General features: G+C 43.5%; 2 protein-coding genes across 2 annotated transcripts; one reads left to right on the top strand and one right to left on the bottom strand.

Annotated features, from left to right (window-relative positions):
* Positions 1-3,097: 3,097 nt before the first annotated feature.
* LOC146988292 (protein sel-1 homolog 3) lies at positions 3,098-17,924 on the bottom strand. Its single transcript, XM_085773479.1, has 24 exons — positions 17,747-17,924; positions 16,392-16,917; positions 16,161-16,287; positions 13,121-13,242; positions 12,821-12,936; positions 12,470-12,519; positions 11,119-11,242; positions 10,883-11,021; positions 10,580-10,720; positions 10,294-10,499; positions 10,023-10,202; positions 8,032-8,154; positions 7,731-7,871; positions 7,511-7,573; positions 7,242-7,418; positions 7,032-7,159; positions 6,594-6,677; positions 6,401-6,482; positions 6,074-6,149; positions 5,866-5,984; positions 5,560-5,681; positions 4,179-4,293; positions 3,887-3,950; positions 3,098-3,722 (listed from the first exon to the last, which is right to left on the bottom strand). The coding sequence occupies exons 1-24, from the start codon at positions 17,813-17,815 to the stop codon at positions 3,475-3,477; spliced, it is 3,342 nt and encodes a 1,113-aa protein (XP_085629605.1). The 5' UTR covers positions 17,816-17,924; the 3' UTR covers positions 3,098-3,474.
* Positions 17,925-18,535: 611 nt separating this feature from the next.
* psmb11b (proteasome 20S subunit beta 11b) lies at positions 18,536-19,603 on the top strand. Its single transcript, XM_085773478.1, has one exon. It carries the CDS (start codon positions 18,536-18,538, stop codon positions 19,601-19,603), a length of 1,068 nt encoding a protein of 355 aa, XP_085629604.1.
* The last annotated feature ends 6,228 nt before the right edge of the window (positions 19,604-25,831 follow it).

Below are 25,831 nucleotides of genomic sequence, written 5' to 3'. Positions count from 1 at the left end.
AGAAGGTTCAGTCAGAGTTTAATTCAATGGTTGAAAAATGAACTTAATCAAGTGTCTCAGAATGAGCTGCAGTACAGTGCAACAATTCAAGGTCACATCAATCAGCATGTTATTAAATGATTAAACAATCAAAAGGAAATGAAGGCCGTCTGCTATATAATTTAAAACCACTTGAAGAATTCTGGCCACCCAATTGTTTTAGAAAATAAAAAGTGTATTTGTAGAATTAATGACATGTTGTTACACATTCTATTTTTCATTTACAGACACACAGATTGTGGCTGTATGAATTTTGATATAACAAACTCATATATGGTCAGTACTTCAATTGAAAGGCACAATTTGTATCAATTTGTCCATGTGTAATGTGATTACAGATCAGCTCTAAGTTCTATTAAGGTACTGTAAAAAAAAACTTGGACTTTATTGTCATTCAGATTGAACACCATACAGAATGCATCAAAACAAAATTATGTTGCATTGGCTTAGAAATATTGCAGTAACAAATAAAAAAAGGTTTTAAAAATACAGAATAAGACTAACCAACAAGTGTTTATACTGTAGCACTTTTTGCTTATTCTATAGCACTTTCAAATTGTGCTGACATATAATGCAGTGAACTTTTAATGTGCCGTTCTTTTCTATTGTTTTGTATGATGTGTTTTTGTACTCCATGCCAGTGCCAAAGACAATTTTCCATTTTATGCAAGTTTAATGGACAATAAAGTGGTCTGTATGTATTGCACAATAAAAAACATATGGATGTAATTGCCCAGCAGCAAGGAGCTTAGTACAGTTTGATAAGAATGCACATATTGTATTGCACATTTAAACTTTAAGTTTAATATTATCTCACATAATCAGTATCAAAGTATCAAAACTTCAGTCCACAGGGAAATGTGCACAGCCTCTATTCAGTGAGCCCCAAAACCACGAGCAAACACTGCTCTCAGCCAAGCCCCACCTGGACCCACCATCCTACCTCACAGGATTTGGTTTCTCTGAGTGTTTAACCTGAAATCTGCTCTGTTTTTATTCACTTTGGTGAATAGTGTATTTAGTCACTCAGCCTGTTGTTAGTAGGGTTCCAGAGAGCCGAGATGTGATGTCAAACAACATTGAGAGCAAATGATAAGAATTTATCAATGTTGGAAATAAGCCACAAGCAGGCTGACACTTTAAGTTCAATATTGTGTCGACATTGGGAGGAATGTTAATGTTTGTTAAACATTTGTTGCAGAGATCTATTGTGCTCCTATGTCGTTTCACTCGGTTACCAACTAAAGGAGGCTGCATAAAACTAAAAGTTAAAAAATGTTTATCCGCACAAACTTAGCACAAGGGCTTATTCCTTGGGGCAACATATAAAACACTCACATGCACAAAAAGGAGATGTTGTTCTTTTTTTCTGCCAATATAATGTGACTTAAGTATTGTAGTGCAGTGTTACTTATTATTTAAAACAGGCTATGTGCTAAACTTGGATTGTAGAGATTAAGAATATGCTACATATGCTACACATAGGTAGGTAGGTAGGTAGGTGGGTAGGTAGGTAGGTGGGTAGGTAGGTAGGTAGGTAGGTGGGTGGGTAGGTAGGTGGGTGGGTAGGTAGGTGGGTAGGTAGGTAGGTGGGTAGGTAGGTAGGTGGGTAGGTAGGTGGGTAGGTAGGTAGGTAGGTAGGTGGGTAGGTAGGTAGGTGGGTAGGTAGGTAGGTGGGTAGGTGGGTAGGTAGGTAGGTGGGTAGGTGGGTAGGTGGGTAGGTAGGTAGGTGGGTAGGTAGGTAGGTGGGTAGGTGGGTAGGTAGGTAGGTAGGTAGGTAGGTGGGTAGGTAGGTAGGTGGGTGGGTAGGTAGGTAGGTAGGTAGGTAGGTAGGTAGGTAGGTAGGTAGGTAGGTAGGTAGGTAGGTAGGTAGGTAGGTAGGTAGGTAGGTAGGTAGGTGGGTAGGTAGGTAGGTAGGTAGGTAAGATAAAATTTGGAGGAGTATTTAACTCAAACCTTTGCCAAAGCAAAGCCTCACAGAATATAGTAGCACTGCTGTGAACTGAGCGTCTCAGAAAGATGGGGCATCAGACGTCATTCAACATCATCACCAAGTGTTCAACATAGGTTGCATTAAGTCATTTTAAGCTGATTTATAAGCTGTTTGTTTTTCTTCTGAACATCACTCATGATTGTCATCGTACACAAAGAGATGTAGCACATGAAGTGCAGAAAACAGATTACTTCACGGCACGTGTCTTAGTATGCAATGTTTTTGTAGACAGACGACATGAGGGACAGAGATAGAAGAAGGAAGAGAGAGATCATTAGTCCATCCTCAAATTATACACAGTCTGCACGTTAAACTGAGGGAGCTCCACATGGTGTTGTTTACACTGTGAAACTCCTTATTTAGCTAATGACAGCTCCATGAATTCCAGGCAACACTCGCTGCTATAAACTGCACATCATCACAACAGTCACCCGGCGCTGTAAATAACTGTTAGGAGCTGAGTAACACTGTCTATCCCTCATATTTGTTGGCCTCAGTGGAAACAAAAATCCCTCAAAGGATATTGCCCACTATGTTGTCTTTATGAACACAGATCCATCAGCACCACAGAGAGGCATTACTTTTTGACTAATGCCCAAACAAAGACTCTAAAGATGTGTTTGAGTTGTCCTCCATCGTTATAGTAACTTATCCCTTAAAGCTAAACTTCCTCTTGTCTCCCATGGCGATAATGTCTAATCTGATGTATTGACCAGGAGCACCTGCACAGCCAGACACTAAATCAATAACTTAAATTCCATAGCTCCGGCCTTGGACAAAATATCTAAGTGCCCCTACATGCTGTCGTTGCATGTCCAGGCTCCTGTGAGGCAGTTATCATCAACACGTCACTGATAGGGCTGGGAACAAGCTTTAATGGCTGACCTATTAGAACACAGCTTCCGGCACAACATCTCCCTTCACATCCATCACTGAGGCTGAATCTGCTTGTGAATGCACAACCATATCTAGAGTATGTGTCCAGTGCACTTTTATTCTGTGACTACAAATTAAAAAATCTCTACAAGATAAAGCACTGATTTACCAAAGTATTAATCAGAGTGAAAATATTACTTATTGGACATTACATAACAGATACTTTGCTCTACTTTTTTGCCAACGCATTCCCAAGACAATAGAAACTTCTCTTTCTGTTCAGCATTAATTCAATTAAAATGATAATCATTTTATTTCCCACAAACAAAAGAATGGAGAAGCTGTTACTGAGGTAACACTATCACAACCCTGATAAAGCAGCAGTTTCATGTGCTGATGAGCACTCGTCTTCTTCCTGTCCTAAAATGACTCACATGCCTCCAACACACAAATGTGTCACTTGTGCGCTGATGCTGTACTTCATCCACTAAATGAACGCTCTTACAATATGCACTGTCGGGGGGCTTTTACTGCGGCTATTGGATCACTCTGCTGGGTATTGTATGTCATAGGAGATGATAGAGGAATGTGGTCCAAAAAGAGCACAGACACACACCTGACAGTGTCACTGCCAAATCACTGGTCTGCCTGAGCCACCGCTCGCCATTCAGCACGGTGAGCCGTAAATTCCCTGCCGTTATGTATGTCCTTCCCATGATGCCATCCGGCTGTCTATTCAAGTTGACACCGTCTGGACTGAAAGATGATGTCCTCGTCCTCGGTTCAACCGCACGGCGTCTGGAAGCCCTTTGCTCTGTGTTGAGAAGGACAGAAAGACGTTAAGGACACTTTTCATGGTGTGCAAACGTGATTACAGTACATAGGTTTTCTATTCAAATACAAGGTAGTGACCCAGTATGTGGGGAAATGACACCATCTAGTGGAAACATGTGGTGGTGAATAGCAATCATTCCTTACCAAGACAGCTCTGAAATGGCATGACGACAATAAGGACACAGACAGAAAGAAGAGAGGCATATACCTATAGAGAGATAAGAAAGATTTCAATAATTTATCATCTGCATTTTTCCTCTCACCATTTCCTCCTTTAATGTCTTATTCATGATGAAAGTCCTATTTGCATTTTCAGATATTTCAATAATTAAAGGAAGATCAAATTATCAAAGGAGGACAATGTCTTGTAGGAGGGCATCGTGCAGTGTGTTGATTTTCTCTCTTATACAGCAGGAACTGATTGTCTTGTGCTTACCAAGAGGAGCTGTGCACCGTTCTGAGTCATTTTCCTCAAGGCTTTTCCCATCTGGACTCCGAGCAGAGCTAAGGAACAGGGTGTTACTGCCTCTTCAGACTCAGCCTCCACACATCTGAGGGGGAAGAAACAATGACGGGAAAAAAAATGAAAATTGTGTTGCACTCGACAGCGAAATAACAGGAGAAGCACATTACTCTGGGGTCAATGAGCAGTACGTGCAGGAGCAGCTTTGGAAGGCCAGCGTAGATGTTTTTAGCACTAACAACGTTGGCTGTAACTGACTTTCCCTTGAAGGACTGTGACATTTGAGTAAATATTTGCTTTCTTGGCAAGAGTTAGATGAGAAGTCTTATTTCATGTGTGTATCTGCAGTAGCCTAAATATGAAGCTACAGCTAGCAGCCAGTTAGCCTATCTTAGCACAAAAACTGGAAACAGTGGTGAACAAGCAGCCTATCTCCAATTCACACTAAGATTATGTTTAGTCAAAATGCTAGGCTAGCTTCGGGACCGTACCTATGTTCCCCAGGTCCTACTGTATGTTCCCTGTTTTTCCCAAAAAGGATCCTATGTTCCCTGCTGTTACCGGTCAATTGACTCTCTCTGTCTATCTGGCCTGTCTAGCCTCTACCTGGTCTTTTTACTAAACTTAACCAACTCCTTTCTTCATTGACTAAACCCAACCAATTCCACTTCTCACTCAAAACCACAACTTCACTTCCAGGTATGTTCCCCAGATACTGTACTTTCGGGGAAAAGCGGGTAACATAGGACCCTTTTTCTAAAAAAAAAAAAAAAAAGGGTTCAATGTTCCCCGATCAGATGCACAGCGGGGAACATAGGACCCTTTTGGGGAAAAGTAGGGAACATGCAGTAGGACTCTTTTTTAGAAAAAGGGTCCTATGTTCCCCGGTCACATACAAAGCGGGGAACGTAGGGATGACCCCTGTTTCTGTTGTGTTATTCTAAGCTAAATTAAGTTTGATTATGCATACTTGTACTGTATTGACCCCATTGCATTACTAAGTATTCTCATTCAATTTGCTTGTGTTGAATTTTTGCACTTTTGTACATCCTTATTGCACTTTTTGTAAATATGTACGTATATTTATGTATCATTCTATACCCTGTACTTCTGCATAATGTTACCCACTTATGGCTAAATGCAATCTGCATTTTGTTGCCTTGTACTGCAATGACAATAAAGTTGAATCTAATAATCCAATCTAATCTAATAATCTAAGCATCTGCTGGTTGTCCCTTCATACTTCATGTGCAAAATAAAATAGAAATCATATTACTACAACCTCGTATTGGTGCATGTGCTTCAGCTCTGACCACAAATAATGTTTTGGCAGTGTATGAATTTAAAAAAGCACCTTCGGAGTATCTTTTCCACCACTGCCTCCATCTCATCGTGGTGTGACAGGTTAAACAATCCATAGACACTCGGAGGAAGACTGTGTCCCTGTCCAGCCAAAAGGACCAAGTTGTACATTCCCTGTGGGACGGTGTGAAAATAAAATCATAACAGGAGGCTGATGGGTTATTCACAGTGAAAGCCTGAGAAATAATAACACTGTATTATTCTGTTTGTTGTTTTTATTGCGGTGGGCCCGAGCCTGTGGAAGTTTAATTAAGTTTATCACTGGGTGATGAGATTACAGCCCGAGTAAATCTGTCACCTGAGGGCTGCCCGCTAGAGCTGCTCTGCCATACATCGATACAGCCTGGCCAAGCACGGATAATGAGTCTTCTCGCATGCTGGAGGAATAGTAGTAGTAATCTCCCATTTTGAGCAGAGCTATAAAAGAAGACAAATACTTGCTGTTCATTGACCAGATTGACAGGGAGAGGGTGAGGGTAAAGGGAAATGAAATGATTGGAACTCACCGGACGGATGGGGATCATAGTTTAATATAGAGTAGTTATCATATCTCCACTGACAATCATAACTGAGATTCCGCTCCTGCATTGCAGAATGATTGCGGGGTGAGAGAGAGAGCAGAGCAATGTTTTGTTATCAGCTGCCAAGAATTTCCCCGTGGCTTCCTTTTCTTCTTTAAGTGTGTGACTGGAATTATGCTTTTTTTCAGACAGCACAATTATATGACATTGATTTCAGAGCTGTGTTTAAACTCCCAGCTGAAAGAACAGACAGCGTTGTTGCTTTAGGGTACACACCAAAGGTTAAAAACCAGAAAAACAATACCTATATACCTCGCACAGGTGTGCTGCGTTGCTCTGGGCCAAACCCAAACCAGTTTCAGCCGCCAAAACGTACTTCACTAACGCTTCCTGCCTGTTGGCGACACGATAAAACACGGAGTGAAGAACAAGAGACAAATAGCAAAGAGCAGAGAGAATGATTAAATGGGGACAATTGAAAAGTAATTGAAATTAATGTCCCTACCAAGAGCCCTGGAGGTAGGCCTGGAGAGCCTCCCTGATCATAAATCCAAGGTGTCCATTCAGTTCACACACGTTTTTAAGCAATCTGCACAGAGGGTAAAGGACGGCTGATGAATTATGGAATATAATTCACACTATATAAACAGAAAATATTTCAATATGATCCAAAAATAGATTCTGATTTGTTGAGGTCATTCTAAAAAAAGCCTCCACGGCTGCAGCAGGAGCCTCTTTAAATTCATAAGATACCGGTATAAGCAGAATCACTGTGTGCCAGACAATAATGTGGTGACAGTTGCTCTTATTTTTAGATATGCAAATCCTAGGTTCTGACCTTGAATTAGCCACTGTCATTGAAATTAGTTGCCACTGAGCTGCGGGCTACAGTGCAACAGCCCATAACAAAGCTTTCTTCACCGGGCTAATGAAAGCCTCTTACATCACAGCCCTCTCCGCATCCTGAGACACCCCTCCCAGGCTTCCTGTCGAAAGGTACCAGGCCACCTCCACTGATGCCGACCCGTGACCCAAGCCAGACGCGTTCAGGAAAAGCTGGAATGCAGCCGTCTGTGGATTATGTAGAAAATATATCACATCATATAACAGAATCACAACACGGAGCCATTTTGACAAGGTGTCGGAGTCAAACCTCGTTCCTCTGTGGGCCGTGCGGGTTTTGCCCGATGAGATGATAAAGTCCCAGGTTAAACATGGCATCAGCGCTCCCGTTTAGCGCGGCCTGCTCAAAGTATTTGATTGCATTTCTGTGGTCCTTCAGTACGGCCCCATGGTACCAGCCCAAACCATTCAAGGCATTAATTGAGCCCTAAAGCAAAAGGAAACAAGACTCTGGTATTCATACAGCGAAGGAGCAATTCTGTAAAAACACACAGATTGATCACTTCGCACGTAGCCTACCAGCGCTGCAGCTTTCTTCAGCAGCTGTAAACCTCGGGTGAAGTTTCTTTTTACTCCGTGGCCCTGGAGGAATCCACATCAATCAGCGAATCAATAACTGTCAAACACACACACACATACACACACACATACACCTGCAGACTCAAAACAACACAGGAAAAAACTCCATCCCCCCCCCATCCAATCATGAGATAAAGCTTGTTTTATAATGTTACAGCACCTTCATGAGCTGTATGGAGAAGTCATAAATCGCTGTGGGATCCTTCATTTGCATAGCAATTCTCTCAAACCACTTCACTGCGCTCGCTACGTCTTTGGAGACTCCATTTTGTCCCCAGTAAAGCATTGTTGCCAGGTGTCTCTGAGGATAATAAGAGTTTTTGTTAATCTAAAAACAGAAGTAGTGCGCGGACCACAGAGGAGATTGAATTTTTCCTGAGGTTTTATTCCAACATAATGATCGTGCTGTCTTTAATTGTGTGGTTCATCTTAACAAAGAGTGAAAAATGTCTCACACAAACCTGAGACTCCACGTCTCCTCTCTCTGCCTGGTGTTTCAGGTAGTGGAAGTAGTCCCTGCCTTCATCCATCACACTGCTCACATCCTCCTGGCTGCTCAGATAGATGAGCTCCGGTGTGTATTGCTTTGGAAAAGACAAACAGAGGCATCACCGCCGCTGAGCTATTTGTACAACGTTTATTAGTAACACTGCACCTTTTAACAGTGACATCACTGCTGCTGACTGCTTGTCTCTGTTAGCACCGATACAATGACTCCATCTCCAGCCTTCAGTCTTTACAAAAACAAACTGCTCGTGACCCTTTCCATCTGCCAGACATTGTTTGTTTTTTTAAATGCTCATGAAAACTAGACATAATGAATATTCATCACAACCCAATACGACAAGCAAAAAGTCAGTTAGGAATATTCTATAGAAACTTTAACGCTCAAGATCTCAACAAACCTGAATCGTCTGGAGTGTGTGGGTGTGTTAGCATTTGATTGACAAACAGCATCGTGACCTTTCCATCAGACTGGGATTCAAACATTAACTAAATACTGTTGATTCAACCGAGTCCAGTCAAATGAGCTTCGATGGGAATTTGTTTTTCATTGTTATGGTTGCCTTTTTGTGTTGTCTACTTTTTCTTCTCTCTCTCCCTCTCTCTCTCTTTTATGTGCAATGTGTACTGCCGTTGAACTGTTTTTATGTTATTGGAACTACGGACGGAAATTAGCATCTTGCTATAATCTGGCATATTTACATGTTACGTCCATTAATGTATACTGTCCCATTCAAATAAACAAATAAAGTAAAGTAAAGGATCTCTCATATGAAACAACTTTGGCAAAACGTTTTGTGGTCTTTTAGAGAGAGAGGCTGATAAAACGGCCTTTACTTCTGTCAACTACTATGAACTTCAGAAAGTTTTCAAGTTAGTCAGAATGCCGCAGCAAGAATTTCTACTAATCACCTTCACCAAAACACTTTTCTTTGTGCACCAGCTGCCTATTCAAGCAGGAACATAGAGGTCTGTCTGTTGTCCTCGTGAGGTCTATTCATTGGGTACAGCTTATTTGAATAGTCTAATAATAAATATAGGTAGAATTTTCATAGCAGGCTTTTTATCTTTAGAGTACTCTCCCTCTATTCATCAGCGCTGCTACCTCATTCACATCTCTAAATTGAGATGTAAGACCCAGACCCAGCTCTTTTCCCTGTACCACTCTGATCCAACTGGCCAACAAACACATTATTCATCATATTTTGGGGACAGCGGCCTTTTGAATCACCACTGTCATCAAGTTGTTTGTGCATGTTTGCGTGAATGCTGCGTGTGCCCATTTACATGTTTTGTGTGTTGTAAGAACTTACCTTTTACTCTTATGATGATTCATACTCTCTCTACTATGAGCTTTTGTATTAATATCTGATAATCAAGAAACTCAGCTTGTGCCATCAACAACTACCATCAAAATGCAAAATACTGTTTGTTTTTACGGAACCATATTAATGCTGCATTCACAGGTCCCTGGTAAACCCATTTCCTAGTTTGGGAAGTAAATTTTCTGACTCTGAATATGCTTTTGTGTCATAATGTGGAAACAACATGGATGCTACAAAAAGATGTATTATGTTGCTCAGAGCACTGAAACCACAGGAAGATCGCTGTTTTAGAGTGTTTTTGTCACTTATTACAGCTAATAGTTAAACAGTGCATAGGCAACAACCGTGTGTATACTGTATGTGTTATTCACCATGCATGTTTCTCATCATCAACCACATATTTACTTTTTACCATGTTTCTGCCTGTACCAAGTCAACAACTCCACAAGTTGTGTACCAAGAGTCATAAAATTATCTTCAAATCCCAATTATTCAGACGGCACATGAATGCAGCATTAGTCTAATCATGCAGTGCTGGGATTTCCACACTGACAAAACACAAACAAGTAAATGTTAATACATAAAAACACATTTTTTAGTGAGTTGAGTCATTTTGAACCTACCTCACTGTTGTGTATGTTGGAGGAGTCGGTGATGGTCTGCGCCGCAGCGTTGGAATAGTAACTACAGGCCATGTGCAGGTCTTTAGGGAAGCCATCGATTCCCTGTGAGTGCTTGTACCCTGCATGCATCAGGGCGAAGCGGTCATCACCGGCTGCACCAATCAAGCTGTAGACATGGCCCTGAAACAGGCCGAAACAAGTCGATACAATCAGCCATATAGTTCAAGAGACGCCATTGGTGGTTATAACAGCAGGAAAAAGCGTTGACTACCTGCTGCGTGTCCACTGCGTGTGCCAGGCCAGCGAGGTAGACGGAGGCCAGCAACAGTGACGCTTTGTGATTTCCAAAACAGGACGACACTTGAAGTAGAAACTTTGATCTGGATGTGATATTGGTTTGCAGATTATCCACGGGGAACATTGTAGTAACTGCCTCCTGGAACAAAACACTCCCGAACTCCTTCATGCCTAAAGATCCTACAGAGGGAGGAGATCTGTCGTACATCACTTGTACGTACACCATGTGCTGATAAAACACTAGAAATGATTTGAAAGACCTGCTCTGAATTGCTCCTCTTTCGTTTGCAGGAGACGGAGAAGAAAGTTGTGTTTAAGTGACGTCTTCCGGCTCCAGGTTTGTGTGCAGACGTTTTTGCCAAACTGACCCCGCAGTCTTATGAAGTGAGCAGTACAGACATCTGGAATAAACCACACAAGGCGGTGTGTCAACAGCGATCCTCACGTACAACAGAGCTGCGCTGTTGTCGTATTGACACCCTGGATATTAGATCTATATGAGGCTGCTCCCTGCAGAGCAGCTGCGATGCTGCCGTAAAGGACTTGTCAAAAGAATATTTCACCTTTGCTGATTGTCGACGTGAGGTGACTCTCAGTTACTGCTCTCAGATAAGCTTTTGTAAACGCCTTTATTTCATGGCACTCGCGATGAGTCCTATCCAGCTCCTGTAATGTTGCCTTAGGCTGGAGTGGATTTTTTATCTGTAAAATGGATAAAATGTCATTTCACACTGGGGTCAACAGCAATAAAACACCAAACAACGTTGCCTGACGTGAGGTTAGAGAGCAGACGCTTCACCTCTTCCGTTCCTAAACGATAGTATCTGATGGGCCCCAAGTACCCGTGGATCCCTGGCATGTGTTTACTCCCTCCAATCGCAAAGTATCCATCAGTGTCATCGTAATAGATACTGCCCCGGAATCTAAAAGAGATTTAGCATCAGTCATCTCTGTTCTGTTGGCGCTTTAAAGGCAGGGTTGGAGATCTCTTTCTGGAGCATTTTTTACTGAATTGCTTGAAATCCTCTTCACACCCCGATTGCAACCGAGTAATTTAATGCTTTTTCACAAAAATGGAAAAAGCAGTCACCTGTGGAACGGACAAGCCTGTAAAAACAGCATCCAATCATGTTGAACGCCACGTTCAACTCAATTGGATCGTGATGTGTCAATCAAACTGCCGTCTGTCCCTCCCTCCTTCCTCTGCTTGTACCGCTCTTTGTGAACTACCGCCCCCCCACCCACCCAAAAAAAAAAAACCTTGTCAACATTGTTTATTGAAAAACCCAGCAGATTGAGACACTTTAGGGGGGTTATTTTTTACGGCCCTTTTCGACCAGCGCGACTTGGCTCGACACATCTCTACTCGTTTTTTTGTTTGTTTGTTTTACCACTAGCACTTGAACGCGACGTCCGACACGAGAATCAAGTTAAAAAACACAGCAGCAGCAGCGACCACTGCCACTGTTGTTATTCTTTCACCTGAGTTCACTGACTACTGTGTGGAAAGCCACACTGTGGTTCGCTAACGAGGCAGAGACGAGTTTGTTTGGAGCTGACGAGAGGATCGAAAAAAGTGGCAATGAGATGAGTGAGTGAGATGACGCGGTCGTAGCCGCCGTGATAAGACGACCCCACCCCCGCTAAGGAGTAAACAAATACTGAGCAAGATACAGTAGTTAGTTTACCTTAGTAGTAACGAGTACCCGACCCACTGTAGGACTCTGCTGTGAAGGTGGAGACATGCGGTGGTGGTGTATTTTCGACAAGAAAAAAAAGAAAGAAAAAAAGGGCGGTGGCTAGGATTTAGGAATGGCCACTCCTAAATGAATGTAGAGGAAACACTGTAGTGGAAAGTTAGCGAAGGCGATATCTTCCCAATGTAATTCCAATGTGAGTGACGCGGCTTTCCGCGATACTGTCGCATAGTGGTTCACTTTGATCCTTGATCGTGAACCCAAGGCTGAAGAAGTGTTGTGTGTTCCTGCACTCTGGAGGAAGAGGCTTCAGAGAGAAGTCTAAGGAAAGGGGCTTGGACTTTTGGCAAATGTATTTTTCAAAATGTGGCCTGCTAGAACCATTTTTCCAGAATCTCCAACCCTACCTTTAAACCATAAGGTAGCCTATATTAAAACAGAAACATGTCTTACTTGTACACAGATGTGTGGGTTTCATCATCCCACGTTACATGCAGCAGCACCTGAAAGTCAAACATAATAATGCATGAGCTCTCCACATTCAGAAAAAAAAAAAAAAACCCTGCTCAGCTGTGAACCGCTCCGAATTGCAGTACAGGGCTACATGGCCTGGAGTTTCCCACCTGGAAAGGAAACACAGTTCAGGATCTTACATCTGTTCCAAAAGGAAACCCAGCTCTGCAATGCCACAGACAAGAACTCAGAAGAGAAAGGATGACTATGAGATGCTGCGCCCCCCGAGGCCACATTTTAATTTTGGCTCCTTTATCCCACCACCCAGAGGTGCACACTGAGGTTCCATACCTTGGAGTCTTGTATGTGACAGTCTAATCTAACCCATTTCCGCAGAGGCATGGATACGCTGGTTTGGAAAGCTTCATCTTCTCCTGTTGTTACACGTGCCTGAATTACGATGTCCCCTACACAGGAGATATGACAGTCATATCTTCCACCACAGGAGAGCCAAAGCTCTTTATTAATACATAACACAGTCTGTTTCACCGCCTCGCAAAAACACACATCATCACTTACAATCACCCCATGATACCTCACTCTGATCCTCTGAACCGCCATCAGGTGTACTCACAAGCTGCTGTGACCCACCTGTGTCTGTGAGCTGCATCAGAAAGGAGTCGAATAAATTTTTCCTGTCGAGGTGATGGATGATCCCACAGAGCTCCCCGCGACAGCGTTCCAGTAGGTAGATCCACACGGATAAGGTGACACTGAAAACACAGCGTCAGAAACAAGATTTGGCAAATAATTTCCTCAGCCAACGAAGCGTTGGGTGGAGTTAAAAACACAGAGCTGTCTGTTAAAAACAACTGACCATCCTGACTTTGACAGTATGAAAATAAAACACTGATATGCTCTGTTGAAGAGCTTTCATGAAGCTTGTCGGGCCAGTGAAGTAAGACTGAAAGTGGAATGTGGAGTGTGGTGTGACAGCTGCCAGCGCTTAAGAGAAAATGAATCCCTGGCCTTTCAATCTGCTGACATTATATACTGTACATCTGAGGCAATATAATAACATGTTACATCTAAAACTGTTTGGTAGGACATTTGGAAAATTCAGACATAAGGCTTTCACACTGGCAAGGCTCCGTGCTGGTTCCGGTTCCCGAACCCAATTCTGTACTGGCTGGCACGTTCAGAATGAAAAAATAACACGTTTGGAACCTGAAAAGTCGGTTTTCGAGGGCTTCTCCTGGCCACGTGCTGGCTGATGAATTTCCTCTGTTGCCCTCTGTTCGTCAGTCTCTTACCTGCTAGTAGGACTAACCGCTTCCTGAAATCGTTTATCCCCTCTGCCATTCGTCTCTTAACCCGTTTAATCCCAAATTTTTCCCTGCAAAATAAGTGCATACATTTCACTCCTTGGACCTCCCTAACACATAATATGTATGTTTTTTTTCATTTCATGTTGGTTTTGTTAGTGAAAATTTAGGTTTTATACTCGGCAAAAATTGTTGCCGGTGGGAAACTGCATAGTCTAAATTTTCAGAAATTCTATAATTTGACCTATTTACACATATAAAAAATTAAAACTGACACTAACATGTGAAACATATTTTAACAAGGCATGTACAAATGTGCATCCTAGAGGAACTTCTGCTTGTTTACCTTGACCAAGGACTACACCTGGGCCCTGTCCTATAGGCTACTTTTAGGCGGATGTGTGTGGACTCCACAATAGGGCTCCATGTAAAACATGCACACTGTGGGTGAAACAAGGCTCCACAACTTGTACTCAAACCAGATTGGTTTGCCCCTGATAAACTGACTGCTGCCATGCTTGCCATACTACTATTATTACCACTACTTCTACTACTACTACTACTAATAGTAATAATAATAATAAAATCTATATGTGAGCAGAATCCCATGAAAAGTCAGCAACTCATCCATGCTCCAATCAAGTGCCTTCCTTTGGTTTGCATTGAATAGGCATTTGGCATTTCAACAGTGAGCTCCCTCAGAGAAGGATACATCAGCAGAACAAATCAACAGGGTCCGGGTTTAGTTTGTATAGCCTACTGCAGTTGGACCGTCACAAAATCTGGTATATTGGATGTGGCTGGTAACCATGTCACAACACACACACACACACACAACACACATCACTTTGGGGTCTTTTTAGGTCTAGAAGATCCAAGACCTCTGATATTTTTAAGCTGTGTAGAAAAAAACACAAGATTAATAGAATAAACAGCTAAAACCTTTGACATCTCGCATAATGCTATGTGACTATGTGTTATGCTAGCGGCAACAATTGTTGCCGTGCTTACATCTACTCTCCTTATGATCAAAATATGCATGCAGGCATATAATTCTCATTACATATCAGTAGTAGACCCTTTAAAGAATATATGTAAAAAAAATGTTAGTTATATCTGTTAATTAAAGTATTTTATTTACTTCCTCATGTACACGTTTGAGGCAGACATCTCCCCCAAGAGGTGCAAGCAGGAAGTAAAGAGGCCTGGTCATGTGACCTTTTGCACTATTTACATGAAATTGATACAATTTAGAGTAAACAGCATATAATTTCATTTTAAAACTTGCATTAGATGCCCAAAGCTAAAACAGCAGTTTTAGAGCTTCCAGAAGTTAGAAGAAATGACTGGCAACAATTGTTGCCGGTGGGATTAAACGGGTTAAATTCCTTGTAATCATTCATTCATCTAGTCTCGATTGCTTTTTTTTTTCTTCTTTTTTTTTTACTACTATTATCAGACCCTTGATCCCACTATACTCCTCAGTATATTACACTATTTTATTGTTATGGTATTCTTTTTATTGTATGTATCAGCTGCTTGAACCAATTGCCCCTGGTGGGATTAATAAAGTTGTATTGATTGATTGACTGACTTTGGTTCTACTTAAACTGGTGTGAATGCGGGCTGGTTCACCAGAAAGCATCAAGGTTCTGAGACCCCAGAACAGAGCCAGAGCCAGAACGAGGTCTGTCTGAAAGCACCCAAGGGGACCAAAAAAAAGTTGGTTATTCCCTGTGAACCGTGACATCATAAAGCCTGATTGATTGATCATCAGTGGGAGTGGCGTATTCTAGGCTGTGACGAAAAAGCGGGAAGGAGGAGGAGAAGGTAGCGACCGACAACCTGGAGAAGAAGAATCTGCAGTCGTCTGCTGGAGAATTAATTTTTTGTTGCCGATTTGGGCGTCTAAAGAATTTCAGCAGAACAAGAAAGAGCAAGTTGTATGAATTTCCGTTTGGGGCTTAAAGGTGAACTATGCCAGTCCGTAGCACTGAGCAGCTCGCGGCTCTGCTCTGCTGTTCTAAAAAAAGCTTGCACCAACAATTAAAGGTAACGAACCTACTCCTAAGACTTTGCCAAAAATGTTGAACTATCCCTTTAAAGTTAATGTTCAAATGTTGCCACTGTTGTGTTTACTTCCACCTGAGTAACGCAGCGTAACGCACGGCCACTTTGGTTCCACTTAAACTGGTGTGAACGAGGGCTGGTTCGCCATAAAGCACCAAGGTTCTGAGACTCCAGAACGGATCCAGATCCAGATCCAGATCCAGATCCAGATCCAGATCCAGATCCAGATCCAGATCCAGAACCGTGTGTGTCTGAAAGCATCCACAGAGATCTTTTCATGACCAAAGGAGTCCAACCTGGGCTGGGTCACAGCCTGGAGACGGATTCTCTCCAGGGCTCTGTCCACAAAAGGCTGGAACCTGCGGACAACTCCAAAGTGCTCGCCAGTGATTGCCACGGGGAACTTCAGCACATCTATTATATCTGTGAACAAGAAATATATATAGCACTTAGAAATATCTTCACGTTTCCTTTAAAAGTCTTCGTGATGAAAATAAACAAAATGAGAAAGATGAGAGCTGTCTGACCTGATTCATGTGGACACTGACTGATTCTGTGTCTGGTCACCTGCCACATGAGGTGGGCAGACCATGAAGGGCACTCAGTAGGAGGTCTGGTTGGCCGCTGCGAGTGTGGTGTCAGCTGCAGCACTTTATAAATCCTCAACATGGCATCACGGTACGTGCCGGGTCCTCGGCCGTCTTCAAGGAGCCGCAGCCAGGCACGAACTTCCACATTTTCAGCCTCCAAATCGTTCCTGTTGAAGAAGTCGTGCTGATATAAAATGGATGGGGGCAATCTGAGCAGCACCTGGTGGATCCTGAAGACTCCGGGTGTGATGCTGATCCATTTCCTCCGGAAGACCAATAAATCTGTCTTCCTTAATGTGGGTGCCACCACTTCCACAGCGAGCTGACATGGCCCGGAGCACTGATACCGCACACGGACCACTGAGCCATCTACCACTTTGTCGGGAGCTGAGTCAAAACCTATGAAATTGTCATGCAGGCTCTCACCACTCTCAGAGGAACTGGTTTGTAAAACACACTCTGCCTGTGGAGTAAAAAAAAAAAAGACATGTAAATGAAAAGTGAATATGAAAATAAATAGGCAAAACGGCTGCAGTCTCTTCAACTGGAACAAAATCGACTTGACACATCAAGATGTTTAACATATTTTTTGACAAAATGATCAGCTTACTTAAACATGCATTAATTATTCTGGTTATGCCCAGAATTAAGATACATATTTCATTATTACTGTTAAGGTAAATGATTGGTTGGATGTTTTCGACACCCACTAAGACATCCCCCGAGATCCAAAAATAGGCATTCTCCCAGAAGGCTTTGAGGAATGGAGGAAAATCTCTTGGTAATAAATCCTATTAGAAGCTGCTATGAAGTTTATTACAGGTGGTTGAAACCTGACCCCCTAAATAGAAAACGACTGGATCCGAAAGCCATGGTAACTGCACAAGATGTGGGGAATAGGAAGTAACACATACAGAACATGGGATGGATGTTGAATGCATCCTAATGCAGGGAAATTATTCATTCTATATGCCAGTTTCTATATGATCCAGCGGCAACACGTCTGGCTCTCCGCCTGCTAAACTCACCTGTGTGTTCCCTGCCTCCGTTGATGCTGCGCAGGCAGTGTGCAATCGGTTTATAGTGCAGCTTTTTTTTTCTCTACAGTAAAGTTGCTGTGCGGGCAGCTTTATGATCTGAAACCCACCACACAGCTCCATAAAGCTGGGAGCTGTAGATCCCGCTGATCATTCTATAAGAGCTCCGTGCCAGACGCCTTTCACACTGTTCACACATAATACGGAGATTAGCAAAGGGTAATAATAATAATAAGTGTAATAGAGTTCTCTTACCATCATAAGAGCAGCAGTGAGGACATATCCAAACAGGATGGTGCACAACACGGTCATGCTGAGATTCATTTGAACATAGAAGAAAGCTGTAATCCTCCAGTTCACTTTTAATCCATGTGGAAAATAAATAAAGTTATGTGTGAAATAATATTGGTGTCGGTGCTCAGCTGCTGGGAGAGCAGTGGCAAAACAGGTGGTGGCTCTGTGAGCATGCACCCTGTGTCATGCAGGATTTCCTGATATTCCAGTGCTACAGGTTTAACTATTTTTAAAGGGCCGACTGCGAAACAGTACCTGACTAACTCGGAATAATGTTCTCTGCTGTTTGACCAGAATGTTGTTTGATTCATTTCTGTGTCTTGACTCTGCTGGGGGAACTTTCCACGGGAGTGACGCATCAAAAGCTCAGAGTCTAACCGCATTTGATGTGCTCTACCCAAGGCTTTCGCTGTTACCCCACGTCCTCTTTGGCCTATGCCCACACAAGACTTTGAAGAAATCTGATCTGAAAAACAACCTGATAGCACAGCCAAAATTAATTACCCATGCACTGCTGAAAGTTTATGCTTCAAAGTCACGGCCATGAGGCATCAGTAACTGATGCTGATGGGCTGTTTGAGATGATGACCACATGGAGACGAGATGGTCTCGTCTATATAAAGGTTGACTGCTGATATAATAGAATAACACTACAACTCTAGGAGAGGCTGAAACCTTTGGAAGATGGTATGAACTGTTATGAATGAACTTGATAAGACTTTTTTTAGGGATGAAATAATAATAATTTCAATGGCTTTAGAGGACCTTTGCAATTTCCAGGACTTCTTTCTGGATGATGTACCCAGTGGATCTTCCTCTGTGCTTTTTATGAACACTGGATGTTACAAAAAGAGAGCTCTGCCCTTTAGAAACAGCACAGGTCTGTTTGATTTTTATATTCCGGTTGCAGAGTATCTTGATGAAAGCCCAATACAGGTTGGGGAAATCTCCAGCCCCCTCTCCACTCAGGACGCCATCCTTCCCTTCCTCTCTTCACCCATAGGTGCTCCTCATGCTTCCTCTCAGACCGTCCCTTTGCCTTTTCCCATGTCTCACGGAACCACCACCCTGGCATTCATGTTCCAGGGCGGCGTGCTGGCCGCGGCCGACTCTCGTTCCAGTTGCTCCGGACTGGTGGCGTGCCCGGCCGCCCAGAAGATCCTGCCCATCCACAGCCACCTGGTGAGCACCACCTCGGGTACGTCGGCCGACTGCGCCCTCTGGAAGCGGATCCTGTCCCGGGAGCTGCGGCTCTACCAGCTTCGGTACGGCCGCCGTTTGTCCACGGGCGGAGCCGCCAAACTGCTTGCGCACATGCTTCACCCGTTTAAAGGGACTAAGCTGTGCGTGGCGGCCACCTTGTGCGGGTGGGATGGTGGGGAGGAAGATGGAGGCCATGACGGTGAAGATACGAAGGCTGATCCTGGCGGTTCCGCAGAGGCAACAAAGAAACTAGAGAAGGTTCAAGGGTGCTCCGCCACACAGAAAGTCAACCTCTGTGGACCCGGCCTGTTTTACGTGTGCAGTGACGGCACCCGCCTGCAGGGATCCCTGTTCTCTGTGGGTTCCGGATCCCCTTACGCTTACTCAATTCTGGACCAGGGAGTTAAATGGGGACTGACAGTGGATGAGGCCACGTCAATCGCCAGAGAGGCCGTGTACAGAGCCACTCACAGGGACGCGTACTCGGGAAACAACGTGGACGTCTATCACATCTCCTCAAAAGGATGGAGTCGCAGGAAGAGAGAGGATCTGAAGGAAGAGTATTACAGACAGAAGGAAAGACAAGAGAGGAGAATGAGACGGGACGTGACTTAGACTGAGTAAAGACACGAAAGGCAGAGACGTGGCATGAGAAAAGAAAAGGCAAACATCAGGGAGTATTTTGGAGGAGACGTGATGGCATCTTTGCAGCAGATACTAAATTAATGAACAGGACAGGCAGTCGCACCCTCCAGGCTATTTCTCAAATGATTTGGGCATGCATCTCGTTCCCTCTAATAAACAGCTGATGTTTTGTTTGTGTAGATGATAAAAATGTATTCTAACAGGGCGCTGCTGGCTGGCATTTTGATTTAGACTTTAAAAACCTTGTGAATCATTTCTCGTACGGTAAACAAGCACCATACCTGGCCCTTGCTTGTGTTTGAAGCAGAGAAAAAAGGGGAACCAAAAGCCTCCGTAACAGTCTGGAGTACTGAAGGTCATAATGTATCGCTGTGTATAAAGGGGCACATTTCGCCGAGGAGCTGAGGGCTGATTTGTGTCCGCTGTCAGAACACTTGTGAAGTCCCTTTGACACTTGGATAAATTAATGAACACATGAAGTTTTTGCTGAACTTGCTTGTTCATTCTGCGTGAGCGGCGAGGTCGTAAATTAAGCACACGAGTAATTATTCGAGTGACAATGACGCTGCAAAGGATATTAGGGTGAGAGGTCCGGAGCTGCTCGCCCTCATCCACACCACTCTGCCCTGACTTTGATTGGTTAAAGGTTTCAAAGCTCAATGTAGTGAGTCCACCATATGGGAGAAGTTTAATAGCACATGGATTATGTCAAAACGTCAGAGTGGTGCTTAATGTTGTGTTTTACTTCTTAATATGATGAGCTTATTTCTGCAGTATGAGTGGGTTTTAATGGCTGCAGTGCTGTTATCAGATCACCACTTCACTATGTGTGCGTGTGTGTTTGCATGCATGCATGTGCGAGCAATGTCTATGTGTTAATAACTGCATAGAATGAATTAAAGGCAGGGATGCATGACAGTGCAGAACATCTCCAGTGCAACATAAGTGTCTTCTCAGACCTCCACTACTGTACGAGTGTGTGCAGCCGGGAGAGTAAGAGGGGAAAGCCTCCCTCGCTCCCCGACCTCATCCATAATTCCCATCTTCGGAAGTTCATTAATGACAGAATTACTGAGCGAGCGGGAAACAAAAAGTGGAAACCAATTTAGTGGTCCGGATTTTTTAAAGCTTGCAGGGCCAGAGTTCTGAGGGAAACAGGGACGGAATCGTAATCAAAGTTTTTTGAGCCTGCGAGACAAACTGTGAATCAAGATTTGAGCAAGCAGCGGGGTTTCACTGTCTTTTTCAAAGGCTTCTGTTCAGTTTTGGATGTTTCCACTTCTCACATGCAAACTGCAGCTGACAACAAAGAAGACTCCACTGGGTTTGACCGAGGAGTGAAACGTTGTGCACCCCAGCTTCTAAAGTTGCAGCATCGGTTTTCTTTTTCTTTTCTTTTTTTCAAAGCCCTCAAAGAGCTTAAGGAACATCTGACCAGAGCGGCTAGAAATTCTCTAGAAATTCTTTGACATCCCTCTGATGGAGTCTCAGCTCACAACAAGTTTTTAACATGAAAAAATGTTGCCTTTTTGTGTTCTCAAATCCTGACTCACACGCTCGATCACGGCTTTGTACGGTTCCTGCAGTAGTTTTTGCATTGCTGAAACTGGGTACACAGTATCTGAAGGGTGACCCTGGGTTGCAGGATTGCTTTCTAATCAGGACTAACACTGCATCTTGTTTCATACAGTCAGAAAGGATGAATGATCATGTTTTACAGTGTTGAAAGACTCACAGTACTACAGATCTACTCTCACTGATCCAAATGAAAAATAACTACAATTCACCATTAATCAAGATATTAAAATCACTATATGGCCAGGTGCCATATCCAAAGCGCACGAGCTGCAATATGTCTGTTTATACTGTAGTTAGAGTATTTTAGGATTTCCCTAGAAAAACAAAATATAGACTTATACAAAAGAAATCCTGCTTATTCATCACCTATAGATTCTACTCATGTGTGGTGGTGACTGTGTCTGCAGAGTATTTTGATGTCTTTGGGTAGTTGGGATGTTTCTGTGCGGAGTCTTTCCCCAGCCAATGACAGAGTGCGGGTGAAGTTGTGTGTGTGGCGGCGTGGGCTTGTTTAAAGAGGAACTATGCAAGATGTTTAGCTTAATTTTACCATAATTAAACAGCTTCGGTAGTAGTAATTGTGGTGGTTGAATAACTGACTTGTAACTTGTTACAGGGAGAATGGAGGCTCTCTGCCTTCCACCTAGCATCTCCTGGTCGAAAACAAACCTAGCGAGATCAGAGCCTCCGACCCGGTGTCCCAGCTCTCGTCTCACCGCGACACAAATGCAGCACCCCCTAACCTGAATCTCTTGTTTATGACAGATAAGACACAAATATAAACCTTGTAATGCCGACATGGTAAATAATATCCAGCGCTCCATGGATCGCATTCTCGCCTGCTTTGTTAAAGAAACAAACGCACATGGCTGGAAGGAGGGTTAGCAAAACAGAGGAAAAGCAACCAGACTTGCATAGTTTTCCATAGTAAAATGGATAAGTGTGTATCTGCTATTTCTCCCGGCTTGGTGGTAGTGACAAATATTCAAACCATTCGATGTGAATAGCAGTTGAACATGCTGTCAGGGGCAGGGGGGGTGTGGAGTTGAGACCAAACAGTGTTGAATATTGTGTTTACAAACCGTAATGAACAAACTCTCCCTTTAAAGGAAATGTGTCATGACAACAGACCATACCAGAAGCACTGTGATACTGCATAGATCCTACAAGTCATATTCTCCGGATGTAAAGGAAACATGTTTGTTTAATATGACAAAAACCATCAGGACCATTTTTATGTGTTTTCTGTGAAAATGTAATCCAGCCTAAATCATGACTCACATCGCAACACAATACATTTTTTGGCACTTTGTTCATCCATATATCCGACACATTTGGATGAGAAAAAATATACTATGTGTGTAAAAATATCATCTTACTCAACATCCTCGTGTTATCCTAATTTTACATTTACATCTTGCACATTTCGAGCAGAGATTCTCAATGAGCAGAGATTCTCAGTGTTGGGATCCCAGGGAACCTGATTATTTGGATCACGAATTTCAAATACTTTCTGTAATAAAAGCAAACATCATCTCAGTGGTCTCATTTGTGTCACTTCGGTGTCTTTGATGTGAAAGGTTTTTGAACAGTTGATGGAATCCTTGAAATGTGGATATTATTGTAGATTATCCAGAAGAAAAAGACAGAGAAATGGAACAACTCATAAAAATCTGGAGACAATGCACAAGCTATTGAAACCACTGAGAGAGCTGTGGCATCAGAGTGGAGCTGGGGGGGTTATTACAGGCATTGTTAGACATATTTCTGGCAAGTGAGAGAAATTGAACCCAGCCCTAGGAATGAGTTTCCCCCACTCCAGCTCCTGGGTGGAAAAAAGAAATGCAAAGTTGAAGATGCTCGTGCAGCCTGGCTTCATTTAAGCAGATTACAAAACACTGCGTGCCTCCAAGGAAACGATAAAGCCTAACCAGAAACGGGGAGACGGTTTAAAGGGTTTAAATGTCAATGAGAAAAATAAATGTGATACACGTGGTAGCTCTGACTCAACTGAGGTTTCCATGTTAAAACTAAATTGGTAATTTGTTAGTGTGAGCAAACATGAACACAAATGTCTCAATCCCAGTGTTGGGCACGTTACTTTTAAAAAGTAATTCGTCTTTTCGTACTTTGCCCCCAAAGTAATAAGAGTTATTACATAATAAAAGTACTAAACTAATTACCAGGAATAGTAACTATAAAGTTACTTTTTTTTTTTTTAATAAAATGCTCAGATATTTCAAATTGGACTTGCCACCCTAACCCTCGTTTATCTGGAACTAACCAAGGTGGTTTGTTCCAGATATAGACTGAAAAAAAATGTGTAGGCCTGTATAATGTAGGTCTCTCAAAACCAAGACTGATTTGCTCAAGAATGCACATTAGATTTTTTTTTTTTTTTATTGGGAGGGAAACAGTGAGTACAGCGCGTTGCGGATGCCTGCCTGTGCGGAGGAATACTGAGTCATTTGGTTAGGTTCCAGGTAAACTTCTTTTTTTCCCGACTAATTGATGAATGTGAAAAATGTGTAGCATAACGTTCACTTAAACGGGTGTAGCCTATTATTATTTTTGTGACGGGACTTATTGAGTCAAGTAACGGCGCATTTTATTGTCAGTAACGGTAACAGCATTATAAGGGGGGAACAGTAACTTTTCTGGTTAGGCTACTCGTTACTGGAAAAAGTAGAGCCGTTAATAAGGCCGTTTATTTATGGCGGTGTTTCCTATCACTTCTCAATCCTCAAGAATAGCACAGAGAAAATAAACTGATGGAGAGAGGGGAGGGGGGCAGAGTGAGGGAGGTAACGCAGAGGGAGGATGGAGGGAGAGAGAGAGAGAGAGGGAGGGAGAGAGTGCGCGCTAAGTGGACAGACCTCACGTTGAGCTCAGATGAACCTCGGCATCCTTTCCCACGTTGGATCATTTCAGCTCCGCTAAGTCACGGAGCTTCCGGAGCGGAGCCGAGGACACGCGGCGGTAAGACGCTCCATCTTCCACCACTTTCTTCCTCCTCATCTTCCTCCTCCTTTACCCCCCCCCCCCCCTTCTCATTCCTTTATTTATAAAGCGAATTGCCTCTCGTGCGCACGCACACATGACAAGTTTCCAGTCCTCCGCTCACTTTGCCGCTCTGGTTTTCATTCGCTTTTCCAACTGTTTGATTGTCGCTCGGAGGCAGAGACGCAGCTCCATGTGCGAGCTGTTGATGTGACGGAGCCGCTGGAGGTGAGTGGACCGTCCGCAGAGCTACTGACCGACGGCTCGGTAACGGACGTGGCTGCGCTCCCCTCGCTCCTTTTTTTTCTTTCTCGTTTTGTTTCGTTGTTTTCTGTGTTTCTGTGTGTGTCCGTGCACGTGCGCGCTCGTCTTCACCTGCCGCGCGCACTTTCACGCGGGGCTCGTTCGCCAAAAACGACTGGGGCGCTGGACCTCTCTCTCTCTCTCTAGCCGACAGCAGTGTATATATTTGGGACGTTGCATTCATTATAATAGTTAGGCCAAGTGTGTAAATCACATTAACATGCATCAACTAGGTCATTTTTTTTCTTCCCTGGCTTCCTCTAACAAGACAAGGTCACGCTCCCGGCTGTTTGGAGTATATCTCCTACTAGAAATGCTAATAAGCCAGTCCAGATGTGAGTGTGCGTGTGTGCGCGGGCGCGTGCGTGGGTTTGACAGAGAGACCCCCAAGAGGAGGCAGCGAGCCAATAATTGCAATAGAGAAACGTTTATTGTCCCACCGTGTTTACAGCGTGATGCCAATGAAGTGATCATGTGCATCCGAGACTCACAGTGACAGAGGCAGCTTCATATGACAGATAAGTACACAGGCTCAACACTTGCTCAGCAGCACAGCGCTTCTGCAGTGGTGGTGGTGGTGGGCCATCACTTAAGGTTAAGCTGTCTGAGTGTCAAACCTTGACAATAATGATTTGAGTGATGTGCTGAGTACAGTGGGCCTCTCCTCTCCTCTCCTCACCAGGCTGATTTGGAAAGACTTAAGAGATTTGTGTGTGTGTGTGTGTGTGTGTGTGTGTGGAGCAGCAGCGATGCACTGAAGAGGGATGAGAGGTCTGTGTGTGTGTGTGTGTGTGTGTGTGTGTGTGTGTGTGTGTGAGCATTAAGACGGATGGCAGCAGCAGAGGAAGCCAGAGATGTTCAAATGGAACAGAATCTGTCCACGTCCGGGTCGTTTAAGCCGGCCAGGCTGCTCCCCCCCACCGCCCCCACCCACCCAACCCCACTCACCCCTCCACTCCTCCAAGTGTACTTCCACCACCATCCACCCCCACCTCCAACTCCCGCTCTGCCTCCTCCATCTCCCATTTTTCCCTATGTAAAAAGGGGCCTGACATGCACAGGCTATTTTTAATAAAAATGAAATAGCCTTGTTGCAGTGAAGCGACTCGATGCAGAGTGAAGTGAGACTGAAACAGCGATTTGCAATTTAGAGCTATGTCACCACTCATCATTCCATTCTGAGCCAGCAACAGCAAATCGTCCTCACGCTTTCATCCCCCTACCCCTGCCTTACATTTCACACGTATCTCATACACACTCATACTCTAAAGACTTCAAACAGCAGTGAATGGCATGTACTGCTGGCAACGTGTTTTG

The sequence above is a fragment of the Trachurus japonicus genome, chromosome 4, assembly GCF_045865225.1.
Source record: "Trachurus japonicus isolate A0001 chromosome 4, Traja_1.0".
Classification (NCBI taxonomy): domain Eukaryota; kingdom Metazoa; phylum Chordata; class Actinopteri; order Carangiformes; family Carangidae; genus Trachurus; species Trachurus japonicus.
Note: the sequence above shows the minus strand (reverse complement) of the source record. Positions and strands in the feature narration are given on the sequence as shown.